General features: G+C 40.3%; 1 protein-coding gene across 1 annotated transcript in view; it reads right to left on the minus strand.

The window, feature by feature from the left end:
• Positions 1 to 22,016, minus strand: part of CRIM1 (cysteine rich transmembrane BMP regulator 1 (chordin-like)) — a gene marked incomplete at its 5' end in the record, with an annotated part of 202,358 nt that overhangs the window by 174,344 nt on the left and 5,998 nt on the right. The window contains one exon of the mRNA XM_010581266.1: positions 13,782 to 13,955. Within this exon, the coding sequence (XP_010579568.1) occupies positions 13,782 to 13,955 (174 nt within the window). The remainder of the gene's footprint in view (positions 1 to 13,781; positions 13,956 to 22,016) is intronic.

Raw genomic sequence — 22,016 nt, forward strand, 5'->3', positions numbered from 1 at the left:
GGGGGGGGAAAAAAAAAAGGGGGGGGGGGGGGGAAGGAAGATCTGCCAGAGGAGATCACAGGTGTGCCAATACTGCAGAGCTAGCAAAGATTCACAGATCTCTGCTGGACTTTTATCAGAAAATAAAGGGAGGTTTCAGCAAGTTTCATTTCTTGCTTTCTATTCCACAGATTTGAATTTCAGCTGTGTAAGGTACAGCTGTAAAACAAGCATGTAAGAACTACCACAGTGATGAACAGAGGTGCACATGTACCTTGATCTGAAACCATGTTTGATCACTCAGTGATGAGTTTTGTGGACCGCAGCTGTAAAGACAGACTAGATTTCTGCTAGAAAGCAAAGCTCTCTTTCCCTTGTCAACAAGCTAGTAGCTTTCACAGTAATAGTCCCTAGGACTGAGAAGGAAAACAGAGATTGTTGGAATAAGTGTGTTGGCAAAGCAATACTTCACAAATGTAGGACTGTGAGTAGAAGCCAGACAGAGATTGCTTCTGTCTGCAGCCTCCTGAATCAAACCAATGATGGCTCAGCACAGAAAGCATTAGACTTTCTTACAGTGAGTGTTCGTGCTCTAGTCTATGTGTAGAAAGCCACTCCCATTACTGGAACATCATGGTATCATTCAAAAGAAGTCAGGAATGTGTTATCATGAAGATACATCTCTATCTCAATTTTCAGGTTTCGCTTAATCTCACTTCACACTAGTACTGAACAGCTCTGTCAAAACTCAGATGCAACCTATGGAACTTGCAGAGTACAGCAGTAAACCACAGCTCCTCATATAGGACAATCCTCATAAGGGTTATTAATGAGAGGTTAACCAGACTCCTCATTTATGCCTCATTTCAACAAATAGCTTGCTCAGACAGAATGGCACAGGAGCCAGCAAGTTGTTTTCAGGCAGTATCGATGTGTATCACCCCTTCATATGATGCCAGCTCCTACAGACCTGGTTCAGGAATCTCAGTAACACACTACAGAGTTTTGAAAAAGACTAAGGAAACACACTTTCAAAAAAAATAAAAAACAACACAAAAAACAACCACCAACCTGATAAACTTAGACTAACTTTATGCAGTAATAAAAAGTTCTAAAATAGCACACTTTACATGTTGAGAAGGGCACAATTTTCTCCTCCCCTCATTTCTATGAATCTCTAGAGCTGCACCTCAGACTCATTCATTAGATGTTATGTGTATCATGTTATGTAGGAGATCCAGACCTATCAGTGAATCCGTCAGTTCACCCATTTCTTTATAATGAACAGAGCCCTGCTATCCAGGTACAGCTCTCAAGTCAGGATCCAAGTTCCATCCACCCTTAGCTACTTGTATGTTCCCCCCAAATTCCTCTTTCCTGAAGTACTCTATTTCTTGCTTAACATACCTATTGTCACAGAATGAACAGCATCAGCAGACTGATCTGTTAAGCATTTTAACTCTTCAACACTAAGAGGAGATGTCTGGAAAAAAAAAGATAGGCATTTCTTTCTCATTTCATCCCCCCCCCACATACACACACTCCAGTTCGGTCTTGCTTGGCTCACTTGGTGTTTCCAGCTTCTAGGACAGATGGGAAGAGGAGTCTTGCTCTTCTTATTCAGGACTTCTAGGGGCTGCTAGCATCTTGTTCAGGGACAGATCCAGTTCAAGGAGACAGACAGCATTTAGCTCCCAATAGCTTTCTAGCTCTAGCACACAAGTTCCAGGCTCAAGGTGTTTGTCCTTCTACCCAGTCTGCCTACTTTGCAGTACATCAAAGCCCCAGCAGAAGGTATCCAGTTATTGCAAGCGGGAAGCTGAAAGCAGTGGCTTGCACACAGCAGGCAGGTAAGGATTGGATGCTTAGATCAGTGTCACAGACTAAAGAATACACTCCAACTATACAGCTGATGTGGCAGTACGAAGTGCATAACTTTTGAAAAGCAGCAGCATTGAGATTGCTATTTTAGTTTTCTGTCACATGTGATCTATACAGGTAAGGAATACCCACACTGCCCACAAACTATAACAGCACAACAATTAGAAAATTTTGTTTAACAGACTTATTTTATTTTACATCTTGTTTTCTATCCATCATTCCAGTATAGTATATCAGTCACAAGTTTATTGGACAATTTTTGATGTTCAAAGTGGTTTTCTTCAGAAGCACCCAGATTGGCTTTTTAAAAATACAGTATTTTTACTCAAATTGTAAAATATTGATACTAATATTCTAACCTGGGTTCTAAAAACATACAAGAGATTAGGAACTCATGTTCCAAACTCTCATAAGGCAATTAATACATATTACAGAAGGACCTAAAGCAGAAAGATGAAACATCTTGCTTTTGGCATTACTCTGTCCCCTATTCACTTCTACAAGAAGCCTGCAATGACAACTGAGAGGAAAAAACATCAGACCTACACAAGTAAGTGTGCCAAAGAGCTGGAAGCCCCAGCTCAGATGGCTAGAATGTCAGGCATTTCCTCCCCTGCTGTATGTGACTGCATCTCCCAGCCAGAGGTCAAAAGCAGATTTGAGTTCCCAGTTTTGGGTTTTGTTTTATGTTTGTTTGTTTTAAATCAAGATGGTGTTTTCTTTGCCCTTCTAAAGTTATATGCCGATGCCAAACATGTTTAACATTTAACATATTAGTGCATTCATTTATAGCAGCTGCGATTCTGGCATATGTTTCTGACAAGTCATTTAAATTCTAACACCTTAAATTATGTAGATTGGTTTGTCACCATGACAACAATTTCTACATGTCTCTAGAACAACGTTGATCATACGAAAGTACTATCTGTTCTCTTCCTAACTGAAGCTAAAAGTTAGTGAAAGCTTTACCTCTTCTGGACAGAAAGGCAATATTTACATCTTTTAACATAAGTTGACGTAACACATCTGATTCTAGATAAGCTATATAATGTACATCATATAAGTTACTTGATGAATGAGAATGGAATTTTTCTTGGATTTGAATAGCAAGAATTTTAAAAATACTTTGAATACAGAACACTTGAGGGAATCTAGAACAACAGGGAAGAGAACACCCGCAGGAATTCGGGGGGGAGGGGGGGGGGGGAGAGCTACTGCTTGTTGGCACTAAGGCTAAGAATGCCTTTGGCTGGGGGGTTTGGGGGTTTTTTTGAGAAAGCCATTCAACCTTGAGGTCAGTGCTTTGCCTATAAAACACCCATGCTCTCCCCAAGTATTTGTGTAGAAGAATCCTTTATCAGTAACTAGAAGCACAAACATGTGCCCAAAAATATATTGACAGTGAATAGACAGATGCGCCAGCATTTGGAGAGCACACATTTTGTTTTTAAGCATCCATAGAGGGCACACACATACCACCTATGCTCAGGTCCAGCATGTAAGGATACTGGCCAGGGTACCATCTCACTGCAGTGTCACCAGGAAAGGTGGAACTGAGTCCTGAAAAGCCCATTTACAACTAGGTAGTTTCCATGCTCTTAAACAGACATTTGGACTTTTGTTTATACTGTGAGCTGTACCCCTGCTAACACTCTGGAGAATTTGTCACCCTACTTTCTCAGACATCTTTGTAAGAGGAGCTTATAAAAAAGTTTTACGCAGGGCTTTTTTCTGGGGGGCAGGAGGGTGCAATCAAGCAACACCCGCTCATACTGAGCCTAGAAGGGCAGAGTTAACAGGCAAACAGGACTAATAAGCTCAGAACAAAACTTTCCACCTAGATCATTAGATCAGGCTGTCAGTGACAGATTACAGCTAGACTGAAGCAGTCATGTCTACAAGAAAACTGAAATGGTTTTGCACACACATACCCCTTTTTAAAAGGGAAGGGCAGACTATGGATTTGTCACATAGCATCAGCCAGAGGTAATGCTACTAAATTAGTAAGGACTGATAACCTGCAGAAGAAAGGTTAGTAATGCAAAATCCCCTTAAAAAAATAATAATTATTCCGCCCAACCCCACGGGAAGATGAGAAATAGTTAGCCACACGTCTGAAGAGATTCGGATGTGATTTTTAATTGTTATAATAGTAGTGCTGTTCTCCAAAGATGTACCTCTATCAGAAAAATAATCACAGCCAGTAATAATGAAAGGGCTGCTTCCTAGAGAGGTGCCTCACAGCTAGACCTAATGAGGTATTCACTTGACACAGAAGGAAACTTTGCCATTTCTAGGAAAGAAAATGGTCCCAGACTAAACATCTCATGCCCAAGGTGGTTGTAAGTGGGTAACAGCAATGGGATGAAAGAAGACAAACAGAAGGAGGCCAGGTCTTCCACTTGAAATGATCCACAACGTACAGTAAAACAGACTAACCAATGGAGCAAGTGGTGCGAGCGCTCAATGCACAACCCCATGATAGATCTAGGACAGTTACAACATTTTCCAGAGGTTATTACACTCAAGTCTTTGATACACTTCTGAATGTGGAAACAAACTAGAGACTTTCTCTACAGATCAGCACCACTGCTGGCAGCAGTGCTGAGCAGAACCTTGGGTTGAAGGTGATGGGGGCAAGAGCGCAGCTAGACCCCAAAAGTTTGACCAGCAATTAAAACTCCCTGCATTTACCAGCATAGAAAAAACAACAGTGAAAAGGCACGTCAAGACCTGTACTGGATAAGTTAATGCACAGAACACTAAATATTATTATAATTAAAAAAAAACCAAACCTACATTTTTGGTAGGGGAATAATTTTGTTTTTCTTATCACGCTAATACCACAATTCCATTGCAAATATTAATCATTTTGCTTTCTTACAGAGCAAAAATGTTACATTTGCAAATTATTTGATGGGGACATCTTCTATTACTGTATTAATTACCAAGTGCTTTTGTATGGAGAGGGGGGAAGAAATGTGTCATCTTCTAGTAGTGAATACAGATAAAACACAGGTTCATACACATTTTTTGGAATGTTTAAGTTGGACTGAGTTAAATTCTCATGCATCTTGAAAAGAGTACTCTTGGAACAGCTATACAAATATCCTTGCTCTATTTAAAAGCTGCTGGGGCAAACCAAGCTTATTAAGCATCCTATCTGCAGCCTGTTCTGAAGTAGGGCCAATGGAAGTTTTCCAGAAGCACTGCTCTTTTTCTCCTTTCTCCTCCCACCTTCCATCCTGAGCAAGAGATTATCCAACTTTACCAATGTTTCTCTGAAACTCAACTGGTTCACAGGATCTTGCTGACTCTAGACTCCATCCATCCATCTTGGAGACAAACATTTTGCTGGCAATGCTTCATTCTATTGCATAGAAAAGTTAGTTTGATGCTGTGGAAGCTCCATAGTGTTCTATTTAGGAAAAAAACCAACAACAACAGAACTTCACAAAATAATTCAAGGTCTAAATTTGGAGACAAAGAGCTAAAATAGTTTGTCACCATGCTATACAACCATTCAGAATTACAAAACGGTGGTACATCATTCTTTTAAAGAGACAACTGTGAAGTCTACCAGAGATGATCAAACAAAAAACCACTCAAACAAAAAAAACCAAAAACCTTTCTTCTCCAATAAGTTTTTCCTCATTATTTTTAGAAACACAACTATTGTATTAAAGTTGTCATATTGACCAGTAAATCACTGATACTACTATCACTGGATACATTCACTCAACACTGAGTTATCTCTGTCAACATCAATGCTGCATATATCCAAACAAGAGTTGCCCTGTCAAAACAAGACCTGTGATCCAGCACAGCAAGTGCCACAGGAATACAGCTTCCTGCTAGTATGCAACATTATCTTAATGTTTACACACCATTCAATTTGAGATCTTTGCTCAGGTCTCTTCTGTCACAAGTAGATAACTTTTGATCCTTAAAATCAACACTTCATCTGGAAGCATTCTGCTAAAAGTCACCTGCTCCATTTTCTCCCTCTTCCCCCGTTTTAACAGAAGTTAGGGTCAAGCATTTATTGAAACCTGTAACTTGCCACTACAGTTAAAGTGGCCATACTTCAGCACAGCCTACTTGCCAACACGGAAAATAACATCTGAAAGGCACTGAACTTATCAAAACCAAGATCTTACCAGTTGTAAGATACCTGTCCTGTTCTCTTCCTTCTCTTACAGAGGCTCCAAGTACAGTAAGCTATCTTGTATTCAGTTTCAGATGAATGCAGAAAAGCATTTGAAACAGAAAAAGCCAAGAATGCTCCTTTGTCTCTAGGATCAACCACGCTTTGATCATCCACATCTTATGGCTAGCTTTGTAGGATGTATTTGTCACACAGTCCTATCCCAAGGCCTACAGTTAAGGTTACACTTCTGTCCACAGCAATCTCAGACGCTGCAAGTTTGAAGGAAACTGAAGTGTCACAAATTGAAGATCTAGTACCCTCTCCATAAGCATTACACACCCAAGGGATTTGGATGTAAGAAGGAAAGGCAAGAGTGGCATCTGCACAGCAGCTCATATGAGCAAGTGTAGCACAGAAAGACAGTTAAGTTCAGTTACTACACAGTAAAAACACCACGTTTACATAAAATGGCAAGTAAAAAAACCTGAAGTGTAAAGGTACAGTATTAGTTATAATTGAAGTAATTTCTGTAATGCTAACACTTCTAGTTTTCTAACCAGCTGCTCAGTTTTGGGTTCTTTCTTCAATCTTCCCTCCTAACAGTTTCTGCAATGCAGTTTCTTCCCCCCATTAATACAAACAGCATTATTCATAATCTAATTAAGCCTAAAATTAGGTGTCCAGCCACATCAATACAAAAATATGAAAGTCAGTTTTCTCTTTTGATATCTTTCTGAAACTTCTGCTAGGTTTTCTTACTGTCAGCTTGAAATTTCATGGCACAGATGTTCTCTGTGTGACAACTCATCTTAAAAACAGGACATGCTAAAAGAGCCAATACATTAGAAAAAGATCATACTTCCTTGATCAGGGAACAGTACTGTGAGGAGCTAGAGTCAGAAAAGTGACAAGTCCTGCAAATTTAACACTGCTCTGTTATGCTGTGAAGGCTACTGCACTGGCAGATGTGCCACTGTCACAAAACCCTCTCATCAGTTAATGAGCAAGTTCTCTTCCCTTTTGGTTTTTGGAAGATTTCTTTGTATATTCAAGTTTACATCAGTATTCCTAATCTGTACTATTTCCACATCAAACAGTTTTTCCTTCTCTATCTATGTTTTCAGAAACAAAGCCTGAAAGCTATACTGCCATTTTCCTCTCTGCTTCATGTGAAATTTTGCTTTCAAATGCATTTACTTGCTTTCAAATATATTTACTTGGCTCCCACAAGCATGTTCAAGGGTAAAATTTGGACCTTTGCCACAGTCGCATTCCTTATTGCAAATACATGCCAACCTTCAAAGTTCTGTTATTTGAGCAAAAACATATGTTAATTGTTACGCGAGAGGAGTGGAAAGTGTATCAGATTAAGCACATTTGAAAGTATTTCGCTCCTCTCCTTGCTTGATAATTCAGTATAAAGCTGGATTTATTCTGTTCTAGTTTTTCAATGTAGCCACAGCCATTAAGACCACACAAGTGAAGTTCAACACAAAATCAGACCTAAAACCAGCCAAACAAGCATTCAGAATAAAATTACCTCCTCATATTTGTTATTCCAGGACTGGTCTAACAGGTATTGCAACATTTGCCAGCATAAAGTTATTCAGTTACATGTAAAAAATAATGGAATGCAAGGAGTATGTTGCAATAAGCCAGTTTAATAGATACCAGTGACTTAAAAGGCCTTTTCCTTTCACCTATGAAGGACAGCAGTGAATAGTGCAGAAAGGTACAAGCCAGGTAACCAAGAAGCAACTCTTCAAATAACAGTTTCAATAACTTGGTATCAGCAGCAGGTTTTACATGCAGAGATGCAAGTGAAGGGTGTTTATTTACCTAAAGCACTAATCGCATCTTTCATCAAAAAAGGTACAAATTTTATCCTTCACATATATTCTGAAGAAAGACTGGGCTTAACTTTGACATGGAAAATACTTATACTTTTGGTAGAGTATGAACCGATAAAGAAAGTCGATTGGTTTCTCCTCTTAGAGCTCAGGTGTGCACTGGGAGAACTCGAGATACACAGAAGCACTGCCTTTGCTATGGCTGGCAGCACTTATGCTCTCCGTGGTACTCGAGAACACCTTTGTCTGGGTGTTCTTGGTGTCACACCAGTACCTGGTATTATCAAAACAAACACTGCTACCAAATTACTTTCAAGAAGCAAGCTAGTACCAGGAAGTTTCTTACCTTTGAGAGAATCTGCAGACTGAAGTTTTTAGTAAATCCCAACCTGAAGTACAGCCCACCTGTGAAAGACTGGATGCCTCTGACCCACGACTTTCCCCTCCCTTCCCAGAGGGAAGAGGAGATAGCTGTTCTAGCAGGGAACATATTTTCAGGAGAGAGTTATCATTCCAAAGGCCTGCCACTGCCTCTGAAGGGGGAAGGCAGCAAGGCATGCCGCCTGCCCACAGATCCTGACCTGCTCTTATAGAGGAGGAGGAGGAAGAGCAGAACATCTTTGGGTTCCTGTTCTTTAAAGCTTTGCTGGGCCATCTGAACTGCTGCCAGGCTAGCATAGAGGGAGAGAAGGAAGAAGATCCCTGAACTGGCATACAGTCTTTGAAACTACTGAGGTTGGGTCACACCAGATACCACCTCCCAGCGATTCTTCATACGTGCTAGGCAAGACTGAGATAATTGGACTGGCACTACACAACAAGTTTTGAGTGCTGCTACCTACCAATGCCCTACAAATGCATCCTGATGAATTACTTTCTTTCACTTCTCTCACCCCCAGTCCTCAGCATCTCGCACAAAGTCTGAAGAACTGACTCTTCTGTACCATCTGCACCTAATTCTTAGCAGATCATGACTGCAAGAATGTATAGATGCAGCTTATTAGACTTCTGCCTCTTACTGTGGCTCAGCAGACAGATGGCATCTCATCACTTTTCACCCTCTGGCCTTATTTTCCACAGTCCACTCCAGCAGCCCAAGTTCAACCAAGCTGTCATCATTAGCAGTCTCCTGAATAGAAGCCAGCTTTCCAAGCTCAAGAACACAGGATTTCCTGCACCATATCAGAGCAGGTACTCATCAAGACAATAACCAAAAGCAAAACATTTTAAACAACAACAAAAACCACCAACATAGGAATCTATTATTATTTAGGTACGCGATAGCTTTTCCAGACAGTTTCTTTCTAGCCCCAATGTGTGCATTTCCTCACAGCAGGATGGTTTGTGACCTCTATACCAACCTTCTATATGAAAAGTCACTGACAGTCCATGTAGAGAAGCAGACACTTTAAGCCTGGTAATGGAGTTGTGAGACCTCTAAGGCATAAACGAGCTTTATTCTCATACTAAATCCAAAACATAGCACTGTACCAGCTACTAGGAAGAAAATTAACTCTATTCCAGCCAAAACCAGGACAATGCTGTATGGTACTCCATTCAAGTAACAAGTCTTTGGATGCTTGCAGTATGTCTACACAAAGATTAGTTAGAAGTTAGCTATCAACTTCCATGACAAAACCAATCCTTTCCAATGTATCTAATCCTACGGTTTCCCAGGAAAACAAGGGCAAGGGGTGAGGACGACAACTGCCTTCAGTACCTGTATTATTGAGACCCCCCCATTAACCTCTCGGTACTTTCTTGCAAATAGACATCAGCACCCCTACAGAAGTTACATACATTAGAGATTAAAACAGATGCTTCCTATTACAGGCTTCCCCAGCTGAGGGCAGAGCAAGACTTTGGGAGACAAAATAAAGAACATGGCTTTTGGGCCTTGTCAACAATATCTAAGCAACATGATGTTAAACCCATGCAGCCTGATTTTGGGAAGGAAGGACAGATAAAGTTGTCTTATTTGCCTTATGTGGCTTGTTTAAGTGAACTGGGGTACAAACAGGATGAAATAGGTAGGCAAAGAAAGCAAGGAAAGGAGGCAGGGAAAGGTAAAGGTAAAAGAAAATATGAAGAGCCCAGGAAGGCAGGCAGACACGAGCCAATAGGGAAAGAAAGATCCTATATGACGCTAACAAGAAAACTTTGGGTTAGCTGAGTAAGCAAGCTAGAACTGATACCAAGCCCAGAAGGGAAGACCACACAACCTGAAAAGCTTAAGTATAAGACAAACTAGAAGTAAAAAAAAATAAGGAAGATGACTAGAGAGGCACTTGAAAGGGAAGGTGCAAGCACAAAAAGACACAAGAAATCAAAGTACATGCAAAAGCCCTAACCCCTTAGCACATACACATTCATATCTGGAAATGGGACTGCAGATTTTGGCTCACCGCTTGTTATTTGCCAGATTGTATTTATGGAACAGATTCCACGTCCGCAGGCAAAGATAGCTTTCAGTGAGCTGCACAGGTTGATTGAGCTGGCAACTACAGCTAACACTATGCCATTAGCACCAGCATCTCCTGTGCATGGACCTATGTATACTTAGTATGGTTGGGGGAGCCTAACTGCACCCTTCCTTCTTCTTTCAAGGTAACAACAAAAAATCCAACAAGAAAGAAAACAAAAAAAATAGAGAGACAGAGAGAAAGAAGACAGAAAATCCACAGAACTCATTTTAATCAGAACAAGCAAACCACACTGGTCTAGCACCACTGGCCTCTATAATAGCCTTGCCTCCACTACTCAGGAAACTGAAAGACGGGTCCTCGGTTAAATGAATTTATACAGCCCAAGATAACTTGTCATAGCTATGCAACTTTAATGAAATTGCTTGAGCCAGAATTTCTCTAGATGCCATTGTATACTAATTTTCTAGGTTCCAATTTGTCAAATATTCTGTAAAGTTATAAATCTATTTCAGCTGTGCTTTTAATAGTACTACCAAAAAAAAGTTCACTTGATGGGACCCTCCCAATTACCTCCATAATTAGAATGAAAGCTACCTGACCCATTTTCTCCTCAGCAGGATGGGGTTAAGTATCTTCCCTTGCCTCAGCTGTGTTATGGAAGTTCATCAACATGTGAATGATACACAAACTTATAATGAATATCAAAAATCCTGCAAAGTGACACGTCACTGAACAACACAAAACATTCTCAATTGCTTAATAAGTATCTTCAAAGTAGAAAACACATGGAAGTAGCTGCTTAAATGACACTTTTCTTCTTTTAAGTTTTCTTCAGAAACTCCTGTTATGGTGTACCCATCAATCAGGTGCTCAACTTAAGTCTTTTTAATCACACTGTGTATTAATTATCCATATCAAGTATGGTGAGGAGATGGAACTTAGACTACCCTGTCTTGGTCCCACTTTCCATGGTAGCAGGTTCTATTAAAGTATTTCAGGATTTAAATTACTAGTTTCAAATCTTCCTGCCATTATCTTTAACAGACAAGCCAAAAGAGTGAAGTATACATCAGTACTTTGGATTTCAGTAAAATCTTAATTAGACATATTTAACAGATCTTATGAATCACCTCTTTTTACATGACACTACAGTTAAAGACTTAGCTTGCCTTGAAGAAACTGAAATCTTTCTCCATTTTAACATGCTGAAAGAGCCCTCTTGTTTGCATGCTACCTAAGTTGTGTTTCAGGTGGATTTTCTGAATGGATGAATTCAACTTTCAGACTATGAACTCTGAAAGCCTGAAATACTCAAACAGCAAATACTGGCTCAGACACACCAAAGTGGCTATCCTGTTCTACCTAAGAGACTTTGCTTGCTTACCAAACAGGGATGGGTCAAGTGCAAGGGGAAAAATAGTTATTCTTCTTTTCCATTAGGTTAGGTACAGGATGAAGCATACATTTTAATTACCAAAACAAGAAGTAATGTATTTAAAGAAATAACCTCCATAAGCTGTTAGCATTCAATTCCCAATCCTAGTCAGAGCAAGAGGGAATAAACATTTACAGTGCAAAACACAGTAGGCAGATTTGACTGACTACAGCTGTCAAATGCAGACAAATCAAAGTTATGCTATGACTTCTGCCCTTCTATTAAGAAATATGGATGGATTTAATTTCAAACATTCCTCAGCAGTAGGGTTGGATAGTCTGAGGATGCAAATGCAAATTCACATTCTTATAAGTAAAGGCTGGACTGTTACAACACTCAAGTTGTAACTGCCAGATTTCTGGTATTTAAGGGTACCATTGTTGTTTCATCACTTGCATCAACTATCCTTCCTGTCTGTCAAGGATTAAAAAAACAGCAGGTCCTAAACTCTTCTACTTGTGCCCTATAGTCTGAGGCTTTGGAATAACACCCTCCCCACTCCCCAAAAAAGAAATAAAACCAAGAAAACAAATAAACAAAAAAGAAAATTACACCTCTGAAAAACAACCGCACCATCACTGTCATACCAAATAGTTTACTTGGAGAATATTGTTACCTCATGGGTAAGTTTAAAATGCTATTCTTTTTAAAACAGGAATTCAGCTGAAACAAGAGGTTACTGAAGGAAAGCTACTCAAAGAATCAACCTGCTTTAGCTACACCATTCCACAAACTAAGTCCATTTCTTCCGAGCCTGCAAAAAAAAAAAAAGGCATCCCACAGCAGATTTTCTTAGCAAGTTAAACACATGATGAATTGTCATGCCAATAGAGTCCTGCTAAACTACTGCAGACTTAGTCATGCATTCACAAGTAAAAAAAGAAGTGGTGAGTAAGGTTACTTAAGAACCCATATATGCTACTGCCCACTACTACAGCAACAAACAAGAGGCCAACAAAGGTTGTGCCTCTCCTCTTCCTAGAGCTAAAAAAACACAAAAAAATGCACACAAAGCACTTGTACGCTTTTAGTGACCAACATCATGACCGTCAATGAACATTTCCGCCAGCTACAGTTTTTTCCACAACTTCTCCTCGTTTCAAGTCTGTAGCTTGAAAACAGTTTTCTTATCACAAAACAAGTACGACAGATGACATCACATCACACTTCCTTAACTTAAACATAGTAACTTTAAATATGGTTAGTAGCCTTGTAAATACATTTACTGTTGCAATATGACTTTAAACATTGGTTTAAAGTAGACTAATTAAGCAGGTTCACTCCACTAATCAACTTGTGCATGTTCCTGGATACTTTGGATAATAAACAGTAATTACAGCATCATAGAAAGGGCCCTAGATCAAACCTTTGATAGCTGTTCAAAACAATTCTAGAAATACACCATGGGAATTTAATTCCAACTGGATATACTTGAGCCAACTCATTTCCAGTTCAGCCATAAGCAAACAAGAAAACCCCAAACAAAAATATCCATCACGTATGTGTGCAGAAGCATAAACATATGTGGCCTAATGCAAGTCTAATCAAAGGAACATGGAAACTGAAAAATACAAGCAATTAAAGTAATGCTACATTATGTAAACCTAAAGAAAATAGCGATTCATGCATTCATATAAGAAAAAAGTAAGTATTATCAACAACTACTTTTTCTACGCCTTTGCTATTAAAATCCACTGTGTTTATTCACGGTTCAGTCATATCAATACATCTAAAGAGAGTTTTCCACACTGCTTTACAGCTAAAGATATGTGAAGGTAGGTACCATGAACTATGAACAGAATTGTTTTAGTCTCAAAATCTGCAAACATCGTAACACACAAAGTATTAGTTTCTTCCATTCTTAAACCTATGCATTTGGCAGGCCTAGCTTACTGAAGTCCCGTCTTCCTTTAAAATATACAACTGTCTTCTGAAAAGTACCAGACCACAGGTATCTGAAACTACCCAAGTCATCCTGAAACATATTAAACTAGGCCCTAGCTTTTCATCAAATGCACAGAAAAATTACTAACTCTGAATTACTGAAGACAAGTGCTTACCTTCAATCCTTTTTAAGGCCGACAGGCAAGTATCCCGGCTTGGAAATTCAAATGGATTATTACAGGTCCGAATGGTGTCACATTCGCATTTCCCGCTGATTATGTTACAACCTGTTATAAGGTTTTCATTGCATGGTTCAAATCCAAGAAGCTGATCATCATCCCAGTTTTCATCTAAAATAAACAAACAAACTCTCTCACTATTGGATTTCGGCTGCAGTATGTAAATTCAGCTGCTTTGGAGTTTGGTGCGATTTACTTCAAGTTCAATGCAGTGCTAAACAGAAGATAACAAATTTAAAAAAATAATGGATTAATCTATACTGTGGGATTTGCCAAATACCATGTTTTGCAGCTGTTCTATTGCCCATTTTGCTACAGCTACTGGCATTGTTTACTTCCATCTGTATGAAAAACTATGACGTCTTGCAGAAATGCATAGCTGCAGTACAAATGAGTGCTATTCTAACTGAAATAACTTTCGCAGATACTTGAAGTTATATTTATCATGGAAGTGAGAATGTTGGGACAGAATCTGCAGCTGTTACAGAAGTCAAAATTGAGTTAGAAGGAGAGCATTTTTAAACCCGATTAAAAAATACATCACATAGAATTCACTCCACAGAGATAACTTTTTAATAAAAAAATACTGCAAGATGCCAGGCCTCTGATTCTGTAATATGACCAAAAGTGAGTTTTCCAGCACTCCTGGATTACCATCCATACTCTAGGAGAATCGCTCAAGCACATCACACTCCTTGCTGTCAAGGGCAGGGGGATAGTTGGGCTGGAACAAGTCTCTCTGCTCAAATAATTCTGCTCCTTTTGCATCAGTCCCATCAAATGCATGTAACCAATGTTCCCACTGTACAACTGACCATTTTCCTTTTAGAAGGCTACATGCAACAAGAATTTTATTTTTTTTTTCTTCCAGGAAGCAATAAATCCAGTCGATCCAGAGTTACACCAAGATTACCAGTCCTAAAAAGTCTCAGCTTCCTTAGGTCAAGTGCATATACAGCAACAGCCCACCAATGCACAAGTTTAAGCAAGACACATGCTTTTTATGCAAAATAAACTAGGCATTAGGTATTCTTCGCTATAGAGCGCCAGATCATTTTCCAGCCTTGTCTGTCTACCAAAACAAGTACTACAGAATAGTCACACCAAGTAGTCCACTAACTTCTAGTAATGACAAAAGGAACAAATACCTATTTTCAATCTTTACATCCTTATATTCCACATCTTTACATCCTTATATTCACATTGTGCCTTCTAGCAATTTTATACACTATCAACAAGCAAGTTTCCAATACAGATCCTGCCAAGAAACACTTCAAAAAAGTTAAGACATCTTCCAGCTATGAAGGGTGGGGTTTGTTGTTGTCGTTGGGGTTATGAGAAGCTGTCCTCCAGTATGGGCGGCCGCAGCCAAGTACCAACTGTTTGTCATTCAGTAGTCTGACACTTAAAAGAAGTCTAAAAGCTGACAGTAGATAACAGTATATACACACACACATACTGACATTGACATGCAAGTACTGTCCACCCACAGAAACATGCAGAATATTCACTAACCTGCTGTTTTCCCTGTTTTGGGGAAAAAACAACTAACACCTGGAAAGAGCTGTTTACCACTTAAATATTGTACACGACCTACAGAAAGCGTCACAGCAGATTCTCACAGGTACGTTATTCCGCCCTGTACAACCAACTGCTTGCTTTCTGTTACAAGTTGGCAAAGTAACCTGCTGACAAAAAGCACTGAATAAACAACCAAGTCAATTTTAGACATGAAGAAGGGAACCTCCATGGGAACCTCATGGCTCTTCTACTCCATAAAAATAGCAAAGGAAGAGTAGTCATTAACCCCAGGAAGTAATTTGTCTTCCCCCCAGTTAAAGTTAACCTATCATCCCATACAGCAGCTGTATCAATAAAAGTCAAAGGAAGCATAGAAGTTCCTAAAGAGAAGCTATTAAAATTTTTTCAAGAGAAGATGCTGCTTCAGTAATGCTTGGGACACTTTCATTGTGAGGAGGCCATGCATGCAGAGGGAGGGAAAAAAAAAAATCCATGCGAATTTGGAGAACAATAATACATCCTGTTTTTGAGAAGCCGGAATACAGCCTGGACAATTTGTATTTTACAAATCACAGCAGTAATCCACGTAACGACAAGAACAAAAGAGGCTACAGCTATGCTCCAAGACTTGGTGTTTCAACTTCTGTAACCGCAGGGACCACAGCTTCATCCGGACCGGTCCGTTTAACGCTCTGAAGAAAAGGGTTTGAATTGCTCCTTGTTTCTGACACGCAGGCTCTCCTCCCCAGCAGGGTGTCCGGGCCAGGAGCTCCCCCGGCCCCGGCGGCCGCGGGGCCCACGAGGCAGCGTGGCCTCGCGCTGCTCTCCTCCCCACCAGCCCCCCGAGACCAGCCCAGCGCAGACAGGGAGGGCACGCAGACTTTCGCTTTTCCAGCGCACCGCTTTGGAGCATTTGTGCGGTTTTGCCCTGTGGTATTTCAGCACTACGTCTTTTCAAGGCTGACAGGACCAGCAGGATCCCCGTCACACAAGAGCTGCTCGCCCCACGTAAGGTGGGGCCCAACTGGCGCGGAAAGCAGAGCCATCCCTTTCTCACGGCAAAACGCCTCGATGCAGATGTACCACACGCTGTGGCGCTACCCACAATATTATCTGATTTCCAGGACAGATTAGTGTTTGATCTCTCACCTGCCACCTCTCGCAGCTTTTCAGACAGGCACAGAAAAGGAGGTACACAGGAAGCGCATGGCCCCATACAGTCAAGTCTTCAGTGCCACACGCCTCAAAAATTAGCTTGGTAGCCATTAAGAGGATGGAAGAGAAGAGAAATCCCTCAGTAATACTTGCAGACTATACATCTAACATGCTGAATCTTGAAACAAGGTATTTTTCATTACTTAGAGGGAATACAAAAAAGCCCCATTCAGACAGGAAGAATGCAAATCCAGTTTAGCCTGGACATCTTTTACCAGACTGCTTTTCACACAGTTTCATTTAGAAACAAGATTTCCATCAATGAAGGAGCAAGCACGTAACAAGAAAAAAAAGCTTATTCTAGTTTAGTAAATGAATGCCAAGTCTAGCATGATCTTTCATGCAGACTTAAGACTCATTTTCCTAGCCGATTTTGTCCTTTTATGAACAGAAGTTAAAGGTCCTGTTAAATGAATACTTACTTGTTTACCACTTAAGAGTAACCCTCAGAAGTCACATCAGTATACGCAAAATTCTTTGGAATGAAAGGTACAACCACATGAAAGCACTTGCACGAGCTAAAGGGATGAATCCAGTGTCTCACTTTAATTCAAAGCTTTAATTACTTGATGCAAAGGCATCTAGTGCTCTGCTTGATACAGATAAATGGTGGCCCAGTACAGCATGCTTGTTCCTTTAGAGGTCAGCAATATTTCAGCTAATAATGGAAACATGTCTTGAACAAAGTCTAGGCTCTGTGAAACATATAACCTAGCCTCTATTATTCCCAAAATCATCATGTCCTGCGGACTATTCCAAAAAACTAAGTTTTACACACCAGTAATTTAGAGACCTGGGACAGTTCATGAACAATTCCAGACTGTAGCACAAACATTTTTCCTGCATTCTCTGTTTGACCTCCTCTATGGCTTCCTTTTCAGGACACTGCTCTTTCACGTGTACCTCTCAAAAATCTGGATGGTATGAAGGAAGAAATTGAGATACAATCATTTGTGAATGCTTTACTCCTCTGCAAGCAGGGTTGACAAAACCCAAATGTAAGAATCGAAGAGCCTCTCAAACCTCAGTACACACATCCTATCCACTAGCTAACTTCTAGGACACTTAAAAATACAAAAATCAAGTAGGTGTTTAACATTCTTAAGTTTTTAGAAACAATCCAGCTGAAGAGCAGCCAAAGTAAATTGTTAGTTTTCATCCAAACTGACCTTAGTTTAGCTGCAATTTCCACCATCTCATTATGCTGGCATGATCAGGTAGGGGCAAAAAGAAGGGAAGGGCTATTCTTTTTAGCAGTCCTGAGTTGACATTGGACAGTTGTTACATAGCCACTGAACTACCTTTTGCACACGTCTAGAAGCAGTTCAAATGCTCCCAGTAGGCTGATAACTACAGCTTGAAAGTCACTCTTTCAAATCATTTCTATCCACATGCAGTCCCCCACTCTCTCCAACTAATTCAGGCAAGTTCCCTTTCCAGACAATAAAGTAGTTCTGCATTTACTCAGACAAAAATTAAGTCTTGGACGCAATACTTTTTTAATTCTTCTAAGTGTGCTTTCATACCATAAGGAAACGATGGGCGGGGAGGCACCATCTTAATTCAAAACTTTTTTCATTTTCTTCCATCACTCATATAATCACTTGCTTTCTGCAAAGCAAACATTTCAGCTCGCTAACAATTCAAGTGCTGCTCTGGGTTGCTGAACTCCCAAGGCCTGTCATAGCATGCATCTAAAGTAGGGAAGAGGATTAAGGCATTAACAAGTTGAACAAGAGGTCCTTAAACAACAGGTCCAGTCTGGGAAACAGACTGAGAAATATGTCTCTGGTAAGCAGCATTCCACCACTACTTTTGTGCTAAATCCTACATACCAGCACTCACAACACAGCACTCATAACACATTATGTAAGGCATAATGCTCATGATTGAAGCAAGCATTTATGTCTTCTTCACCTGAAGAGCTGCTTGTGTTTCCAGGAAAGCATCCAGCTATGAGAAACTAACTTGGAGCCTTATTTTTAAAGTACACAGTAGCTCACTATAGTTGTATTTATTGTCCCCATATGCAAAGGATCATCTCAAAACAGGTGCAACTTAAAAGTACTAGGAAAGATCTTTTCAGAGCCTCCTTCTCTGTTGCTTAAATTTTTTGCTCTCCCTCCCTTGAAGTCCTCAATTCCTTCTGCCTGCCACAGAATTTTCTCTTTTGTGCCCCAACCCTTCTCCTCCTTTCTGGACATTTAATGAATATCAGCTATTGTTTGGAAAACAATATACTGTTCTCCTTCACTGTTTATAAAGTTAATGCATCACCTCAAACCTACAAGCAACATACTGTTATGGTCACTGATGTACCACTGTTGAAAACTAATATTCAAGCATTGCACCCACAATAATCTTAAATTACAGTTGGGGGGGGGGGGGGCACTAAACATAACTGGAGTGAATCGAGTGAACTCCCATAATTTACATTTGTCTGCAGCACGTTACTCAGCTATTTCTGCCTTTTTTAAAGTGTGACAGGCAGGTTCTCAGGATGCTGAAAGAGCAAAGACACCATCCAATACATTGCTGATCTGAAACAGTCCAAGTCACATCTTACAGACTCTTGCATCCTTTTAAATCCTGCATTTGAAGGAGGAGAGAGAATGGGTTTCACAGTGACACAGAATTGATCCTTACTGGGCCTGGTACTGCCCTCTGGGAAGGTGGGAACCTTTCAGAAGCTTCTCCATCAAACCAGACCCAAGGTCTGCGCCCCACCGCTCCAGCACACTGGTATACAGAACAGCATTTTCAAATCAGTGGTATTCATTAAGATGGTATGAGACTCTGAAAGGATTCTACAGACTTTCTAAAATAAAAAAGAGGAAATACTTCTTGCCAGTAGGCTTTGGCTTCTCTTTGAACAGGAAAAAAGAACGAAGGAAAGGAAATTCATGTTTTGGAGGAGCTGAACAATAGAAATGACTAATCACCACTAAAGAATGCTTGAAACCCAGCCCCAGACCTTGAAAAGCAGCAGAAAGGAAGGCTAGCCTTGAAGTGAGTTTGAGCTCATGCACTGGCTGCAATCCTCTTCCCTCTCACAGCTTACTCCTTCAGTAAATTCATGAATCGGGGACCAGAGCCGGCAGAAACTTCTCTGGTAAAACACACAGCTGAGAGTTTCATGATAAAGCAGTTTTTTCCACCTTTTGGAAGGGTCCACTTTCCAAGATCAAATCTTCATGTGGAATGCACATCAGTACAAAAGCGCTTTGCAGCCTCCTGATAAAATTTCTAGTCGAAGCTAGAAAGCAAAACTGTACCACAACGTTTAGATACCTCAGGAACACCATACATGTAAGGCTTGTCTATAATTTGACTGCCTGCTTTATCTTATTCAAACTAGAGCATGTATCTCAGGTGATCAAATCCCCAGTATTGCCAGAAAGATTTTCACTGCAGCAGCTCTGCGTGCGTCTCAAGGCAGTTATTTCATACTAAGGAATGCAGAAAGTATTTAAACAAACCAGCTTTCCACTCGATTATCAGAAACTCCACAGAAGCTGTGAGGAAAGCAAGGAGATAAATGGAAGCAGTAAGCGAAGCATGTGATTTAGACAACTATTTCAAGCTTACAGTTTTCCCTTACCCACACTGTCTGCAATATTTCAGTTCACGTAGTCGTCGTCGTCCCCCTTTTTTTTAATTGGCTTTTTGGGGGGGTTGTTTTGCTTGGCTTTTGTTTGTTTTTTAAGACTTTTGCTATTAGGGTTGCCCCCAACAAGACTGAACGGTATTTCCAATAGCCTTCTGCCCCAAAGATGGTCTGAAATGATAATTAGTTCTGAAGTCTGACCCCTAGACATTTAAGCACCTGAAAAAAAAACTTGCAAGTTATTTTAATCTTATGACCAGGACCACATCTTGTTTGTAAATAGTTGACTGAAAATACTACACAGTGTCCCAGGGTTTAATTGGTCAGACAGAGCCTCTGCCAGTACTCCCCTGATAAGAATGAGCATGGACAGCAGCGTTTCAGCTGTCCTAGCAGATTTTTCCTCTAGCTCTAGAAAACTCTTTAAAAAAAATAATTGCTAAAGCCTCAGGAAAAGGCCAAACCTTCGTACCCATTTTCCAAAGGAGGCTAAAACTCCAATTTCCGCCCCCCCCCCCCAAGCTGCACTCTGCACCCACACACTTCAGAAGCCTGCACATACAGCAGCACGCATCAGCCTTGCTGCAAACAAGCAGCTGGCTGGCAGCTTGCTTAAGCTGCTCAGCAGAGGCAAAGCTGACAGGAGTAGGAAAAGTTTTGCCCAAGACAAATTCTGGAACAGGGCTATGAATAAAGCAACCTACACCAAGAACAGTCCACATTATTAGAAGAAACCTGACATCCTAAACCTTTTGCCACTTTTCCCCCCGGGGTCATTAACGCAGAGTCACTGAACACCAAAACTGCAGAATGTTTCAGAGGAATTACACCCAACATACCCTGGATTTAGAATTAGCATCAAGGCTTTTTTCAGTTTTTTTAAAACCTAACAGAGACAGACATCAACTTGAGTGTTTCTATTATCAAGGCAGCACATTTTATGTTAGCACATGTAATACCATTATCAGTACGACCCCAGCTTTTTATCACAGCCCATCAGTGAGGGGAAGAACCACCTCCACATGCATACAATCAGCCTTTCTGAAATAACCCTAACAGAGCATAACATAGCTGTAGCAAAACACTGAAGTTTAATTTGTTTGAAGGATAAGTGACCCAACAGAATGGGCACTTTCAGATTCAGAAATGTCACACTTGCTAGACTTTTCACTAATTTAAAAAAAAACCCACAACAAAAAAAACCCAACCAACCAAACAAAAACCACCTGAAGCCTATCAGTATCAAGGTAGCTGGCTATATAAGGCTTAAAGTTTTGGAAATGAGTAAGAAGAGGGGAATGGGTGCATGCCTGTGAGCTAGTGCTTTTCCCCCTGTCCACAACCCTATGCTCTCCTGCTTGTTTTCTTACCGAAAGACTTGCACACTCATGACCCACAAGGTGTTAACATGATTTGCAGATGCTGAAGTTAAGTACCCGGTATACCCAGTGAAAGCTGCTGGGGATTGAATATTGCCTCTGGTAAAGGTGCGAACTGCTTCCATTCATCTCAATACATTACTAAGGGCTTACTTCCCCCAAACATGGTCAAACTAGTCTGTTTAGACTACAGCTCCCTCAGGAACGATTTTTTAATCTGTATGCTTCTGTGGAATTTAATCTAGATAACCTTTATACGAAGTTATATTCCCATCTTAGTTTATATTGGTAATTTTCTCCATATACCTAAGCTTTCTATGTCAGTATCAGTCATTTTCCAAATCGCATGCATACATACCAAAAAGCAGAGTTAAAACACAGTTTTGTCAGACTACACAACTGTTGCCACGTTAAGACTCAGGCAAAACCCTGAATTCACCACTTCCAAGT

The sequence above is a fragment of the Haliaeetus leucocephalus genome, unplaced genomic scaffold (genome assembly GCF_000737465.1).
Source record: "Haliaeetus leucocephalus isolate CR32 unplaced genomic scaffold, Haliaeetus_leucocephalus-4.0 Scaffold752, whole genome shotgun sequence".
NCBI lineage: Eukaryota > Metazoa > Chordata > Aves > Accipitriformes > Accipitridae > Haliaeetus > Haliaeetus leucocephalus.